The sequence below is a fragment of the Montipora foliosa genome, chromosome 11, assembly GCF_036669935.1.
Source record: "Montipora foliosa isolate CH-2021 chromosome 11, ASM3666993v2, whole genome shotgun sequence".
NCBI classification, from domain to species: Eukaryota; Metazoa; Cnidaria; class Anthozoa; order Scleractinia; family Acroporidae; genus Montipora; species Montipora foliosa.
In genome coordinates, this window is record NC_090879.1 from 51,682,162 (window position 1) to 51,698,841 (window position 16,680).

Sequence of the window (16,680 nt, forward strand, 5' to 3'; positions counted from 1 at the left end):
AAAATCAATAGGTCACCAAGCAAAAGTACCAGTTATGTTTGGTACAGGTTGTTGGATCGGAAATATAAACTTGAATCTACGCTATGCAGGGGTCACATACAAAGTCACGGTGAAACCAGTGGGACAAGGAAGAGTGAAACACTACCGTAGCGAGAGAGAAAACTTGTGAAACCCAGTCTTCTAAAGTGGCCAAGTAAAATTTAGCCCTCCTCTTACAAGCTACACAGGCAACCAGCTGCTAAGCAGTGTTGCGAATAATGCGGTGATCTCCCTCTAGGTAGCTAAAATGAAGACCGTGAAACAATTAAAGAATTGACTTCTGCGGATGATGCTCGTACAAAGAACAGCTAAAAGAAAACGAAAGTTCACGCATTTTCAACATACCACTGGTGCGAGTTCTGTACTGACATTTCATCATGTTGTCAACACGCAAGATTTATTCATAACATTTCGAGAAAACTGAATCGAGCATTTTAATCATTAGCTGCTATTGAGCTTTCACTCAGAACATGGACTTGAGTTTCTAAATTGGCGAACGTCAATAAAAGGTTCCCACTGAAACCCCAACACAGCTCCCATCGCTTTGGTTGCCCCACCGCATGTTACAAATCCGGATTTTCATAGAACTCTGTAAGCATTGAGGCTGTTTGAAGCCTCGCACGTGCAGAAATCCCCCTCAACGACACTCGACATCACGGCTGTTATTTGTTGTTGGAAAACGTAGTTTCGTTATAAAGGGAGGTGAAATGGTTTAAGGCATCAAGTGAATTGTTTTTAGCCTAGGAAATTCTATTGTCCATTTTGCGGCACCGAGCAAAGGCAACCGAAACCTTTCAGGTATTCTGAGTAATTACCCGATAACTCAATTTCTTTTGATACGTATGGCTACAACACCAATTAACAAAGAAAGAGATAACGTGGATTTTGCAACAATTTAAAGGGGCTAGGTCACGCTATTTTAGGCATTTTCAGCACTGATCGAATGGTCATAGAATTGACTAAAATATCAAAATAACTGTTCAAACCTATAGAAGAACTCTAACGAAACACAGGGAAGCCAAGAAGGGACATGGATGGACAAAACTGGAGAGGACTGAAATGGATTGAGTTTGGGTAAATTTGAAAAACGTCGGCCCACCTTTTTTCAAATTTATATCAGTCTATATCAAAATGTCATTTACAAAGCTTGAAAATCATTCTCAGTTGTTATGTGGCCGTGATTTTGCAAATGAAAGACTCTTGCTCTGCCAATATGACGTTTAGAGCTCATAATTAACAAAATTAAACAAAATTACCTAAAATAGCGTGACCTAGCCCCTTTAACGTTTCAGTCAGTTTCTCCCTATATCACTGAGGTGTAAAAATTTCCTATTTAGGATCCTTTCATTCGCTTTTGTGTTCGTCATCTTTACCCTTTGCTAAATATTATTTTCTTTGTGTTCACAACCTCTCCCTAGGGGTTATCGCGCATAGCTTTTAACCAATGAAATCCCCGCTTCCTAATTCTATCGTGCATTTTTCTGCACTTCCGGTTTTCAAACCCATTTTAATACTCAGTATATACATGTACCTTTAGGTATCCCGAGTTAATACTCGGTATGCCTTTACGTATCCCGAGTAATAAAGGTGAAGGTGAAGTTTGGTTATCAAGGTACTGTAGCAGAACATTAAGCGTAATCCCAGCTGTTCGACCCGTTTAGCTTCTCTCCCATTGGATATTCCTAGCCACTTAAAAAAAAAAACCCAACACCACGACAACTAAAAATGTCGGCATGTTTATTAAGCAGCCACCAAAGAGGCAAGTTGACCAAACTTTTTCACGAGTCAGCGGCACCATAGTCTGAAATAGCAGCCAATGCTGCTCCGACAGAAGCATCTGAGCTGTCACTCAACACTAAGGGCAACCCAAAAACCTGCTCAAGATGTTTTCGAAGAAGTCCGTTTTTCACGAGAGCACTTCCACAACCAACAATCCTTCGTATACCATGCAATCGCAAAAACTCCTTTGACATCGTTTCTTGGAAGTTCTCTGCCAGTCCTTGACACAGAGCGAGAGTGACATCCCCAAGCGAAATGTTGCTGGATGTCAAATTGCTCACCCGGCCCCTCTCTTCAGGGTTATGCCGTTCTCCCCATAATCTCGGTGTCACTTTCAACGACGTTGAACCTTTCTTGTCGGCGCAATCGAGAATCTTTTGATAAATGTCGTCAGTAGAGGGAAGGTTGGTGTGGATTCCAAGTTCCTTCATCCATGACAACAACATGTCCACAAAAGTAGCAAGAGTATTTCCACCTATTAAGAAGAGAAAAAAATACATAAGGCGTAACTTCTGGAACCTCATTTCACCACTGCGCCCTAAGTATTTTCCCCAACTGATCGATGAAAGTCTTACGTTCTATGTATTCCACCGACCGCTTAGCTAACTCGGGAGTGCACTTAGCTTATAGAAGGGTAAAGAGCGCTGGACTTTGGAACGGAAGATCCTCGGTTAAAACCCCAGTTGGATCCACAATAACTGACAAAAACGTGGTGCCTTAATATTAAATCACATCGGCAATCTCGACCCCAGAGCTCTTATCTTGACCGAGGGAGAGAAGAGCTCTGGGTAACCCTGAAACAAAGTGTCTTCTCATTGGTTTTCGTGAAGAACAATCAAAAGCGTCTCTAATTGGTGCATTCATGTTAGCAAGAGGAGTGAGCAGGCGCCGTAAGGCTCAAATACCCAATTTTTGGCTGTAAGAACCCTACGGCGCATGTTCTTCTACGCAGAGTTTCCCAGAGCCTCGGGTCGACCCGAGGTTCTGGTGACGAGAATGATCACATCGGCAAATGGATAGACTCTCAAGCCTCCACGGATAAGAACTGTAAAAACGAAGGCCCCGTTTAACAAACCTAAGTTGAAGATAACACGAACGATAACGTTAATTCATACAAGAGAGTTGGAGAACATCGCATTGAAAGGGGCACTGTCATGCTTAATTTGCTGGTTTTGGGTCAAAAATGGGTAAAAATCTAAATTAGTATCGCCCAACTAGTGGACTAATGCAAATCCTGCATTTTGATTGGCTACGCTACTAGATGACTATAGCTATAGTCCTCGAGTATCGAAAAGGTCCGAAAAGCGTGACGCTTTCTTTCGTTTCATTCCGGCCAAATAAATATTTCTTCAACTTGCATTCGCTAACTTTATTATTGCCTTTTCTATCCAACTAGTTGGGTGATACTAAAACAATTAGACCCTTCACCCTCAAGGGCCACGGGCAAATAGCCCATTCGGCTTCGCCTCATGGGCTATTGACCCGTAGCCCTTGCGGGCTGCGGGTCTAATTGTTAATTAGTACTTTAGCTCACACGTACAACATTCCTGACAACCTACTATCAAAATATGAAATATATTTATAGCACAAAGAGCAATTCGCGTTTCATTTTTGGCGTCTTTCTGAAGACACAGTCTCCAAATTCCACCCAGTTCCATCCTCTAAATCCAAACAACAAAGAAGAGCTTTAGTGCACTTCAATGGTCATTGGCAACAACAAACCACAGCATTATTTTTTTGTTTTCATTGATGCAAGGATGTCTTTTAGTGTTTTGAAGTTTGACTAAAATAGCGTGACACTGCCCCTTTAAGCGGCGACTTGAGCTGCTGTGAAGAAAGCCTTGGCTGCATGGAAAAAATCTAGGCTTGAACGGATTGTGTAGCGCAAACGCGTGGTCATGGGTTTGAGCACCGTTCAAGCGTCGACTTTTTCCTATAACCTTTCGTATCTTTTACATCATTCAAACGTTAACTTAGTTCAGTGAGTGTTGTAAATATGTTGGCGGCTTAAAGGACATGCCATCCTGGGGCCGGTTGCTCGAAGCCTGGTTAGCGCTAACTGTTGATTAAGAGGCATAAACCTATAGGTTTCCATGGTAGTAAGCTCTGGTTAGCGCCAACCATGCTTCGAGCAACCCGGGCCAGGGGCCCGTTTCTCGAAAGTCCCGAAAACTTTTCGGGCCCGAAAAGACATGTCTGAAATTGCCAACCGCTTGTTTTGGAAATCCGATCTTTTAACATGTTTTAAGGGCAACAAAAAGAAAAATGACTGTGAAGTTTGACGACTTAAATCCTCTCCGTTCTTGAGATACAAAGGGAATTGTGACACTCGAAAATAGCCCGTAAAGTTTCGGGACTTTTGAGAAACGGTCCCCTGCACATAAGTGACCGAAACTGGAGTCTTGCTCTGTTCTTACCCTCACCACCCACGTGATCAAGACGCTACTGAGTTGCGTATTTAGCGCTGGGACACAAATTAATGACGTTGTACAGAAATCAAAACAAATCAACTCATAGAGCGGTTTTCAATTGAGTGGCGGAAGCAATAAGCGAATTGCTTTGATTTTGCATTACTTCACTCAGTGATTGGTTCAAAGTTCTCGCGCCACTTTTTCAATCAATCACAACGGAAACCAAAACCAATCGTGCCTGGCGCGTGCACATTTTCCCGCGCTTTGTGTCGGCTACGGGTAATTTCTTCGTTTTGATTGGTTTACTGGATTATCTCCGTTCTTTTTGATTGGCCAAAGTAATTACTTTGGTTTTGGTTTTACGACACTCGATTGAAACTCGGCTGGTCTTTCATATACCGGTGTCCTAGCGAATTTTGACCCCCTAGATTTGGACCCCCCCAGTACAAATTCGCGAGCAGATTTCGGCTCCCCGGGATATCCAGAAGGGGGTGCAAATCCGCTGTTACACCGGATACGAAATAATCAATATCCATAAAAAACTCCATCAAGATATAATTTAAGAATAAACGATGAGATATTACTTGTACCACCAAAACTAAAAACACTTAAAACACTGGGTGTCCGCGCATTTGCTGGAGCTGCACCAAAACTATGGAACCCACTTCCGATGGACAGTAGAACATTTCGAGAAATTACTAAAGGACGGTGCCTACAATTGTTATTACGCATACGTCCTGCGCATCTCGAAATACTCGGATTTCCCATGGGTGGTCTTTATTAATACAGGGATATTTTTGCGCGGTTCAAAAGTATGCGGAGAAATCAGAAGTTAGCAAGTGATCTTGGTATCCAAAAAGAAAACTGGGGGTAACCAAGCATTTTCCAGAGATAATTAAGCTTTAATTTGTAAAAGAACGACACACATTGCTTTGTATTTTAAAGACTTTTACAAACATTGTTGATTAATTATCTTCGAAAAATTCGTGGTTACCCTCAATTTTTTTTGGGATTTCCATAACACTTGTTAAGATCTGCTTTTCCCGCATATTCAGTAAACCGCGCAAAAATACCATTGAATTAGTAGGCACCGTCCTTAACACCCATTTATTTAAATACACATTTTGTCAATAGTTTTACATATACATTTTTTTTTCGTCATCATATTATTTCTCCTAATGTAAAGAATTTAATGTATTTTGTTTGTATATTTTCAATCTTATTCTAGTTATTGTAATGCGCATGTGAGCCAGCAAGGCGGAATAACAATGGTTTTTTTGTCCTCCCCTATTTTAGTCCGGTATATGATGAAAGTCTATCCGGAAAATCGGAGAACCCGTAGAAAAACCTCTCGGAGCAGAGCAGCGAACTAAGAACTGAACCCAAATGTGACGTCAAGTCTGGGAATCGAACCCACTACGCTTTCACTGCTGCTTTCACTGCTCGTATGTTGCTTACGTTCGTATTTCCTCGTTGCTGGTGAAAATAAGCCCATGGGATTGAACTACTCTATGTATGTTTCAACACCTTAATTAAATAACTAAGTGTTTGTAATTGTAAGTTCAAACTTATTTTAATTTGTAAATTTTCACTCATTACTTTATACTTCAACATGTCTAATAACTAAATGTTCGTAATAATTGTATTCTCCGTCGCCAACTTGCATGTCAACGAAAGATTGATGTTTTACTTGGGGAGGCCTCATTTATATAAGCTTAGTAGTTTCTTTTAGGCCTCCTCGCCACTAATGCAATTTAATTATTTTCTTTCTGTCTTCTCTCTTTTGATTGTTCATATTTGTATCTTAATTACTTTTTACTGTGGCAAATAAATAAATAAATAAATAAATAAGTAAGAATAATGCTGTCTAAGATTTTTTCACCAGGGAACAACCTCTACCAAATCTCTAATAATCTGCACCTGAAAGTGATGTGGCTGTAACGACCTTCATTCCTTTAAAGTATGGAAAAACGTAAAGAGCATCACTTGTAATGTCCACAGCTGGGATTTGACCAGACTCATCTCTTTCATCAATACAAGCATCATCTGGAATAACCACAGCCATTTGGCAGCCGGTACCAAGATTGAAAACTAAAAGACAAATTAACAGGAGATTATTTCAAAAGAAATACTTACACGAGAACTTAACGCTTTGGCAACATCCTGATACCATCATGAAATTACCAAAGTTTCAGTGACAATAAAAAATTTTAGGCATGAAAACGAAAATGAATGAATTGTGCTAATAGGTCTTATTCACAATAGCGGCCACGTTGATTTTCAAATTGTCATGCAAATTAGTGATGTCTTATGCTGGGGGGGCAAACATTGGAAAAATGGCAAATTGCGGAAAATCGGCTCGTCGAAATATTGAAATAACATTGCTAAAAGTACATTTTAGAATTTAGAATTAAGTACCTTTTACAGTAATTTTATATCTTTTGATTGCTTTTGACATTTTTGACTTTCTACTCCGTCATCTGCTCATTTTTCACTTAAAAAAACATCGAAGTAACTTGTGTAATCTTTCTATTTTACTACTTAGGTGATAAACATTCAATGAACGTGAAACAAATCATTTGTTTGGCTAAGATGTTCGTTATAACCTCTCGAACTTGAGTTGTTTGCCCCCTCAGAAGTGAGAAGCTAATTTGCATGATAATAGCAAATCCAACATGGCGGCCATTGTGAATAAGGTCTATTAGCCAGTGTTGCAAGGGTGGAGTCAGTTTGCATCCTCATTTCCTCTATAAACAGAATTCACGCGGTAAACAGCCGCGGAATTGCTCGTCCCACCCCCCAGGCTGTTGATCACGCGCCATTCAAGACAGAGAGCCAGTGTGCAGGCCAATAATATTTCATAGTGCTGGAATCAGAGTCACTTTTCTGTTCAGATACTAGTTGAAGGGTTGAATGAAAGCATAAGAATTCTGAGTATTTATCTTTTATAATCAAATAATAGTCAAATTTTCAACAAAAAATGGATTCACAGCTTTAGAATTTAAAAGACATGCAGGGCCAAAACATGCAAATTAAGGAGGCTCGAAATAGTTTCTCCTTTTTTCAAACAACTAAACATATTCTGTCCTTAGATACAGTTGGGGTAATCATATCACGACGAAATTTGGCCAGATTATTAAGTACCCATCATAGATTTCTCAGTGAAGTCTTTCCATTCAGCGCTACCAGATAATATAATAATATTTAAAATTCAACAAAATCTGTAGGCCAGTTTTTCAAAAAAATCATTTTTTTTTTAAATGTGTCTCAATTTTTTTTTCCCTTCAGAATTCTTTTTAAATTTGAAAGACAAACGTTTTAAATTAATCTAAACTAACATGAAAATAATGAAAAAAATTCACCGTCCGGAAGCAGAGATATAAACGTGTTAAGTTACAAAATCAGAAAAAATGAGTGTTACAAGAGTGGAGCTACAGGCTAACACAAACGGATTTAAGTGACCATTAAACCGTTTGTGTGGGATTTTCGTAGTTTTCGTGAATAGGAGATGTCTATTTATATTCCATTTATACAGGAATTAGAAGAAACGTGAGCAAAATTAGCGGTATTTGTTTATTTCTGATGACCCATTTTGAATCATGAGCTGATGCGAGCAGTTTTTAGAATTGCGTGTGTGGCTTACGCGCGTGCACTCAGCTGAAACTCTTTCAAGCCTCCTTAATTTGAAGCTTCTGGAGAGCAAGCCAGCACATGACCATAGGCCATTTAAGTTTTTCCTCAGAGAGCAAGCAGGTGGAATTCTGAAAAAAACATGCAATCTTTTTGGTTCCAGGAGCAAGTACCGGTATATATTTTTCTATATCTTGCCTGCAAAGCTAGGAGGAATACATGATGAATCATTGCATGCTTATACTGATAATTGATTCTCTGTAATGTTCTGCATAATTATTTTTATGCTTTAAGTACAACAATGAAAAATCCTCGCTTTTAGATCAACTTTTGAAAAAATCTTTTTGTTTGGGTACTTTGCTTACTTCAAAGTGAGCTGCAAAGACTGAATTCAAATAAAGAGCAAGTTGCACAAACTGTTTATGCAGACTACCTGTAGATAAACCCTCTCAGTGCAAAGTACAGAATCAACAAACTATAACTTATGTTTCTGTCTGGAAATCAAACTGAAACGCACTGGTGTAAGTTGAGAGCTCTCCCCACTACAACAAATCTGCTTCCCCTGCAACTACAAAAAGGCTTCACATTCCAGCCTGTTACGCATCATGCAAATTTACAGTTACCTGCGTCACTTAGATGGGATGTGCTGGAAAGCACAGAGCACTGAAAGTCCCCCAAGGCTACCCCCACAGGAGTCCCCACTGGAATGCCAAAAAAAGGCTTTTGCAGCTTGCCAGCCACAACACCAGGCTCAAATACTACTGGCAGCAGATGTGTTGGAAAGTCCGCCTTCTCTAAGCTGTTTGGATGAAGAAAACACAAGATTTCAATAAGTTAATACTCTTAGCCATTTCCTAAATAGAACACATACCACATTTATTGCTGCAATCTGCGACAAAATTGTTGACACCGTCACCTTTTCAATCCCCTATACTGTCATTTTTATCTCTCTTGTCCTTGCTAGGTTACCAAATTCGCACCCCTCCCCCCAAACAATGTGGGGTGGTACTAATAGTCTTGTTATTTTACACATCAAAACTGCCATACTAACACCAAGTACATGTATCAACTCATTGTAGTTAATTTGTTTGTAATTAAGTTAATTAAACAACACAACGATTTTTTAAATTATACAAACAGGTTTCAAGGGAATTCCATAATTCTGCTATAAATTAACAAGTCTGTCAATTTAAAAAGGTTGTGCTGTTTTTACACATAGAATAAGTTGCCAGACTTCTGAGTGGAGGCTCTAAAGGTCAAATCCCAGCTGGACCAATATTCACAGATAAGAGCAGGGAGGATAAGGAAGAGACAGTTTTCTGTAGGAACTACAAATGGTTAGATTACATAGTCTTCTCAGAAAAGGACTGAACGGTATAGGCCCATTTCACAAACTTTGAAGTTCATAAATTTTATGAAACATTGAAGAACACAAACACTTTTCTTAGGGAGTAGTTGACATTGTTTTCTTTCTCTGACCTAGACCTATTAATAACTTTTATCACCATGGTCTTGTCAATAACTGCTTGGGGATTTTTTTAGCTACCATAGCTCAAGCAACTTTGAAAATGTTATGCTAAATAAAGATACCGCTACACTCATGTGAGGTATGATCTGAAACCCTTGATTATAGCAAACACCAATGCAGTTTGGGAGTCGGTGAGTTTGTGATAGCGGCAGGGTCTTTATCAACATAATGATAAATAATGTCCAAAAGATCCTGGACTCAAGGGTGTATGAATCCAAGAAAAGTTAGGTTGAAGTAATACAAGAAAAAAAATGGTCCAAATTCTTTGACAAACCACCTCCTGCTTCATCACGTTCCAGCACTAAACCTTGTGGCAATGTAAATCTTTATGGCTGCATTTAAGTGCATAAGTCTCCATGAGAATAATCCAAATGTTGAACAGAATAATAGGGGTGATGAATGGTAAATCAGAGACTCGCCAAGATGTTGAGACCCTTGTTTGCGAATCCAAACATGCAAGACTTCACACCAAAATAAATGAAATATAAACAAAACTTTGAGACTCTTTGCAAAGGCTGTTGAGATTTTGAGATTGGATGAAACGTTTACAAGTTCCAAGATTTAGGAAGCACAATTCCCCACCCCTAATAATATCTTCTTGGACAGTATAGCAGCATAATAGCAGTGGAAAACTGGAGAGGTCTGCAGAGCAGCATGGTCAGGCTGAAGGGAGCAGCAAATTTCAGCACAAGACAAGAATTACTGGAGAACAATGCAAAGCCTTAAGGTGTATCCCACGTTCACCTGCATGAGAAGTTAACAGAAAGGGTACAGCAACTTAACATTAAATTTATGGAGGGAAGAAGCTCCTATCCATGGGAAGATCATGGAAAGCGAAAGTACCGATATATTTTTTTCAGGCTCCCTTTGACAATAAAAGGCAGTTGACAATATGGATGTGGCAGCTGAATAATCAGGTAGGAACATGCAAGGAGGCACAAGGTGTGTGGATAGAGGGTCCAGCAGTAGTTTCAATAGAAGCCAGTTACCAGCAGTCTACCACCGCCTATATGACCTCTTACCACAGTCTGTTTGGCCCTCAAACAGGCTCTTGTGTTTGGGTTCACGGTGGGATCAAACCTGACTATTTCACTGTCACTAGCTACTTCTGGAAAAAGTTACTGAAAGCCTGAACACTTCTACACGGTTTAGATTTTTAGGACTCTGTTAGCTAAAAGGATCTTTGTGCTAATGCCATGCACAACCGTTTGCCCTAATGTACATATGTACATAATTTGAATGCATGACACCTACCGGTAACACTAAGGGTGATCTGCCTTAAAGTGCACCTAAACTCAGTTACAGTGGAACCTTCATAAAGTGGCTACCCTCTATTAAGCAGCCAGTAATCAAAGTCCCGAAATAATTGTAGAATAATATTGTAAATCAAACCTCTATTAAGCGGCCACCTTTTGGCCGTCCCAATGAGAGTTCTCCTTTTGTTTTCACCCCTACTAAGCCGCCTCCAAGCATGTAATACACTTACATGTAGTTTGGCTTTTCAGCCACAGACGTCCTTGCAAGAATTTTTAAACTTAACTATGGACCTGTAATGCAACGTTTCAGTTACAGACATTGCCGCCTTTTCCGGTTATAAAATCGACTCAGTTTACGCCATAGTATAAATAACTTTTGTTTATATTAACTGAGTTGGGAGAACCTTATCTCAACCTTTTGAGGACAATTTGTTTTTTTCTACTAGTACTGTATTTTTGTTCAGCATTACAGCTGTCTCTTGTGCGCAAGTTGTCACAAGTCTCTAAAGGTGTTTGCTTTAGAATAAGGTGACGTTTCTACTAAATATTATGCTAATTTCTGATGAACCTCTATTAAGCGGCCACTAGCCGTTACCCTGATGGTGGCCACTTAATGGAGGTTTTGCTGTATTTTAAATCTACAATATTGATCTCCCCATCGAAAGCAAACATGTTCGATGATTTCCTACCTCCTGGGCAAGAGGCATAAAGTTATCAAAACTAGCAGTAATTTGGACCCACGACAGTGATGTGAGAGGCATGACTCTATTCTCAATTTTACGTCACAAACTGCTTTGCAAATGCAAAATTTCTTTGAAACGGGAATGCAAAGCAGTTTGTGACGTATAATCGGCAATAGACCCATGCTTCTCACTTCACAGTCGTCACTGGGTCCAAATTACTGCTAGTTCTGCCAAGTTTTCGTGGCTTTCACAGCATAGAAAAAGTGAAACATTGGTTACAATGGTGACACATGTTTGCTTTGGATAAGGAGACTTTGAAAGTGTGATTGCTTAACACTTGACTGGCACAATCTTGAGCTTTGCTTTTTATCCAAAGGTTGTTTACTTTGAGTGTAAGTTTTTGACTTCACGGTCCGCCATTGCTCCTGTTCCAAACTGACTGACTGCACTTCAAAGAGTTGGATCTAGGGAAAAGTGACGTCATTTAGTTACTAGCTTAAAATTTCAGCATGTAAATGCAGCTTATTATACATGCAAAACACGAGTTTAAAAGTCTGAAAGCCCAAAACTCCTGTACTGCATATTAATTCAGCCCCGTACACATGCATTGCATTCTTAAACTATCAAGTCTTTGACATCATTTTCTCCTAGATCCAGCTTTCTCAAGACTTTAAAGTCAGTAATGACAGACAATTCAATAGGAAAATTCCGGTTAAAATAAACAGGTGTCCTTTTGAAATCAAGGCTTAAAACTTGGGTCACTTACTGCTTAGTTAACATTGTTTTGAAATACAAATAAAAATAGCTTAATTTTCTTCTCGGATCTTCCTAGTGCTACAATCTTGGATGTTTGAATGAAAATTTTAAACCACAACTTCTCCAGTTTTAGCGACAGTAAAAAATGATTTTGATGGGAAGGGGGAAGGGGGGGAGAAGAGAAGGGGGAGGGAGGGGGGAGAGGGAGGGGGGAGAAGAGGGCTGGGATCTCCCTTTCACCATGTGAACAGCCCCTTGAAAAACTTACAGATCCAGCTCCCATGTCATTTTACCCACATCAAAGTATCCCCAACTTGAAGCACTCTGAGAGGACATGCAAGGTTTGTCGGATTGACAAAATATGCACACAATGAAATCCATGATGGTTCCAGCAAAATCATAATACTCCAGAACGCCAGGATCATTTCTTTTAAGCCAGAATAGAGTGGCACATCCAAATCCGGTAGAAATGCCAGCTTTTTGATGTGCTGACGGAAGACTGCTGAGAAATTCAGGAGTACATCTTCCATCTTCCCAAGTTATTAAATGAGAAATACTGTTTGTGGTTGCCAAATAATCGTCAAAAGTCTCCCAGTCAAGACAACACTTTTCTTTCCACATCATACATCCATGCATCTGCCCACAAATTCCTATTCTGGTCACTTTGCCCAACAACGCTGAAGACAGATTTCGGAGAGCATGGTTTAAAACAGTCAGGACTTTGGTGACATCTTGCTCTGCAAAGTTCGGTTCCACGCCACAAATTCCCGCATTTGTCTCAAATCGAATACTTTCCATAACATTTCTGGAGCTGTGGCATACCAAGGATACTTTGACTGAAGTCGTTCCTAGGTCAATACCGAGAACAAGGGCTTCGGATTCAAGAGTCTCATTTGCAGCCTCCGCCATTTTTCGGCGACGGCAACCGGAAGTGAACATTTCGCTTCGGTAAACAGCTCACTTCCGGTTGTCGCCAAAACGTTGAACTTTGTCCGCTCGCCTTGTCGCCAAAACCTCAAGTTTTGTACGCATGAGCAGCTTGTGCATCTACACTGCATATGTGAACGGCACAGAAATCAAGAGAGGCCTTATGCACCAGTCAATGTAAACCCCCCGCACCCCCTCCCCCCCCCGGCCGCGACATAGCGGGGCATTTGACAAGGGCTCACTTTTGCCCCGCAACCTCGTTCCCAGGGCTTTTCTCCGCCGAGGGGAAGGTGGCGGAGAAAAGCCCTGGGAACGAGATTGTTCTGCCCCGCACCCCAAGGTCAGGTTTTTCTTCTAATTGAAGCTAACGACCCCGCTCACATCTCCCGCTCTTGTTGAGTGGAAGACACAGGCTAATGTAAATGGTTTAAACTTTATTTGTCAAGTAACACACATCACCGCATACAATGCTTTTCAAATGGTATAAAATGTCTGTGGTGTCTTTATAGTCTACAGTTAACATTTAATGATGAAACGGTATATGAAATGAATCATATATGAACTGCGGATATGAAATCAAGTGAAACTATGATCTTCGCAGTTATGAGCGCAATTTTTACAATTGCGTAGAGAAGCCTGATAAATTTCAGGACTTCAACGTGGTTTGAACCCGTGACCTCGCGACTCCGGCGCGACGCTCTAACCAACTGAGCCACGAAGCTACTGACGTTGGGAGCTGGTCATTTGTGGGTTCTAATGGTCCCGTGACTGCGGATATGAAATCGAGTGAAGCTATGATCTTCGCAGTTATGAACGCAATTTTTACTCTTCTCTTCTCTACGCAATTGTAAAAATTGCGTTCATAACTGCGAAGATCATAAGCTATCATAGCTTCACTTGAGTTAACATTTGTTAGTAGAAAAGGGGGAGAAGTGTTAGTAAATGCAGTTTAAAAAAGTATTTCAAAATTTGAACAAACACATTGTTTCATAGAATGGGTTTAAAGAACACATTTAACTTTCCTGTTCCACCTTCTTGTTTCCACTGAAGACCTACTCCTGGCCAACCTTCAGTTGCCACTCATCGCAATACCTGTTTTACCAGTGTATGCATAAGAAGAGAATATAAACACCAGATGACATGCTTGATCGGTCAAGTGATTCTCAGAATTAGTTACGAGTAAAAACTGTGAGAAAAGATTTTTGTTCACAAAACAATCAATTATATTTATGTGTTCTTAGCATTATACGACGACCTTCATGACGGATGGCATACTCAGCCAAGCCGATTCTTGACCCAGTCTACCTCGGTGGAAAATACCCCTGTCCACTCCCCCGCTGTTCTTGGATGACGTGCAAAAGAGGTCAAAGTCCCCGTTACCTGCGGCCCTTTACAGGCGCGGATCCAGGATTTTGAAATGGGGGGTGAATTTTTGTAATAATGTAATAGAATTAAAGCCTGGTTGAGGTGTTTGAGGGATAAGAAAAAAAAAAGAAAGAAGGGGAGCTCAGAAAAAAAAGGGGGGGGGGGGTGAAAATTCACCCATTTCACCTCCCCTGGATCCGCGCCTGCTTTAGCTCGTCAAATAACGGAAAATGCCCTGCAAATGCCCCGCTATGTCCCGGCCGGGGGTGCGGGGGTTTACATTGACTGGTGCATTACGCTACTGTGAAAGTGATGGATATAGATGAGGAACCTTCGCTGATCAACAGCTTCAGGGAACTACTTTATGTGCATCACCCACGGACGGAGATCTCCGGGTTAGATCACCGTTGCTCTTCCGACTGAGCTACAAGGCCAGACGGGAGGCAGGACGGGGGAATTAGAGGAAAAATCGATTTCTGTTGATTTCTGTTGCAGCTAATGATATTCTTGTTTTGTGGTGTTCTTGATGACGATCGCGTGATCGCGTCGCAAATACCCCTGTTGTTGCGTGACGTAACAACTTTCGTTGTTTACTGAAATGGAACTGTGGAAGTTCTTGCAGTGATACAGGCTTTTGTTTAATTCTCACGTCGCTGCATTTCAACAATAAAATGAAAGTAGCAATTATAGGAGCTGGATCAAGTGGTCTAACCTGCATTAAATCCTGCAATGATGACGGCTTGGAACCTGTTTGTTTCGAAGAGGAAGACAAGATCGGGGGCTTGTGGCGCTTTACCGAAGAAGAACGCCACAGCTCCGTCTACAGATCTACTGTTATCAATACGAGCAAGGAGATGATGTGCTTCTCGGATTTTCCAATCCCTAAGGATTTTCCACCTTTCATGCATCACAGTAAAATCATGGAGTATTTCCACATGTACGCGAAAGCGTTTGATTTGTACAAGTTCATTCGTTTCACAACTAAGGTGGTCGATATTAGAAAGACGGCAGACTTTGACGACAGCGGCAAATGGGAAGTTCTTTTTCGAGAACTTAACGGGGCGGATCCCGAAGCAGTGAAGGTAGAGGTATATGATGCTGTCATGTCATGTGTCGGCCACCACTCGGAGCCTTCGTGGCCAACTCCGAGCTTCCCTGGTCAGGATGAATTTGAAGGCCTGAAAATGCACAGTCATTCCTACAAGGATTTCAAGCCCTTTGAAAACAAAAAGGTCCTAATTGTTGGTAAGTCAGCTGTTTCATTTATTTGAAATGTGTTTTGGTGTCTGGCAGACGATCAACCGGCGGGATATTTGATCAAATTTCTCCGGAAGGTAACCGGTCGATTCGCCCGGAAGTCGACTCGCCCGACAGTCCTGATTACATGAAATGAAAAGTGGTGTTTTGCACCTGGGCTGAAATTGAGGATGTAATCACAACAAAATTTAAAGGTGATGGACAGAGTGAAATCTGAAAATCACCATGTAATCAGGCCCTATGAACAATTATAACCAGAAAGTGAGACCAAAAATGGTAACCTTACAAATTACATAACTATAACAATGAAGGATATTATCACCTTATGATTGATTCACTTGAGCTATAGATCACTGTTTACAGCAAGTCTTTGTCAAGTGATGCTCATTCACCATCTTCGCTGTTGATAAATGGGTAGTGAAGTTTTTCTGATTTTACTGATGATGATGCTTATATGGTAGTACGAGGCTTGACAGACTTTTTTCATGAGTTTATGCATCATTGCATGTTGATCAAATTAGACTGCCAGGTTTATTGTTGGCTTACTAGGACAGACCTTCTCATCACCAACTTGAAGATAAGTCAAAACAGGAAACTGACATACCTGAAACTGATGAGTAACAGTGGGTTTAGCTTCAGTCCATTTGAAACCATCCACAAATCAATGCAATGTGCTTAACACACACACTGTACTTATAATTTAGACTGAGAAGACAAAGATACTGTAACATAAATTTGTGTGTCATCTGCCCATAAGTGATATTGCACATCATAATACTTGATTTATAATATCAGTGATTGGTGCAGTATATAGAACATACAATAGCGTGATTCGCATAAAGTTTTGTCTTTCTTGACCTCTGGTGGTAATGTTTTGATGGCTTCCCACTCAAGCGAGTTAACACTGCAGCTGTTAAGTATAGTTGTACGCAGAATTTAATGTGTTCAGGGCCCAGGTAGAGGAAATTAGACGTTTACCAACTGAGCAGCTTTAGCATAAAGCATTTGATGGTGAAGTGAGGAGAGAAAAAAATCACTTTGTCAGTTGT

The 16,680-nt window shown here is 40.5% G+C and overlaps 2 protein-coding genes across 2 annotated transcripts in view; one reads left to right on the forward strand and one right to left on the reverse strand.

Annotated features, from left to right (window-relative positions):
- Positions 1-395: 395 nt before the first annotated feature.
- LOC137975816 (sedoheptulokinase-like) lies at positions 396-13,071 on the reverse strand. Its single transcript, XM_068823011.1, has 4 exons — positions 12,351-13,071; positions 8,483-8,658; positions 6,150-6,320; positions 396-2,293 (listed from the first exon to the last, which is right to left on the reverse strand). Exons 1-4 carry the CDS (start codon positions 13,019-13,021, stop codon positions 1,818-1,820), a joined length of 1,494 nt encoding a protein of 497 aa, XP_068679112.1. The 5' UTR covers positions 13,022-13,071; the 3' UTR covers positions 396-1,817.
- A 1,511-nt stretch (positions 13,072-14,582) lies between these two features.
- LOC137975815 (flavin-containing monooxygenase 5-like) overlaps positions 14,583-16,680 on the forward strand; it is an 8,655-nt gene continuing 6,557 nt past the window's right edge. The window contains exon 1 of the mRNA XM_068823010.1: positions 14,583-15,619. Within this exon, the coding sequence (XP_068679111.1) occupies positions 15,046-15,619 (574 nt within the window). The 5' untranslated portion in view covers positions 14,583-15,045. The remainder of the gene's footprint in view (positions 15,620-16,680) is intronic.

What these genes read in the sequence shown, in the direction of transcription:
- LOC137975816 (XM_068823011.1), bottom strand. Translation starts at nt 13,021, where the DNA reads ATGTTCACTTCCGGTTGCCGTCGCCGAAAAATGGCGGAGGCTGCAAAT. An exon ending in ATGACATGGGAGCTGGATCT is followed by an intron (nt 8,659 to 12,350) that starts GTAAGTTTTTCA and finishes TCATCCAAACAG; the next exon opens with CTTAGAGAAGGCGGACTTTC. An exon ending in TACAGCCACATCACTTTCAG is followed by an intron (nt 2,294 to 6,149) that starts GTGCAGATTATT and finishes TCTTCTTAATAG; the next exon opens with GTGGAAATACTCTTGCTACT.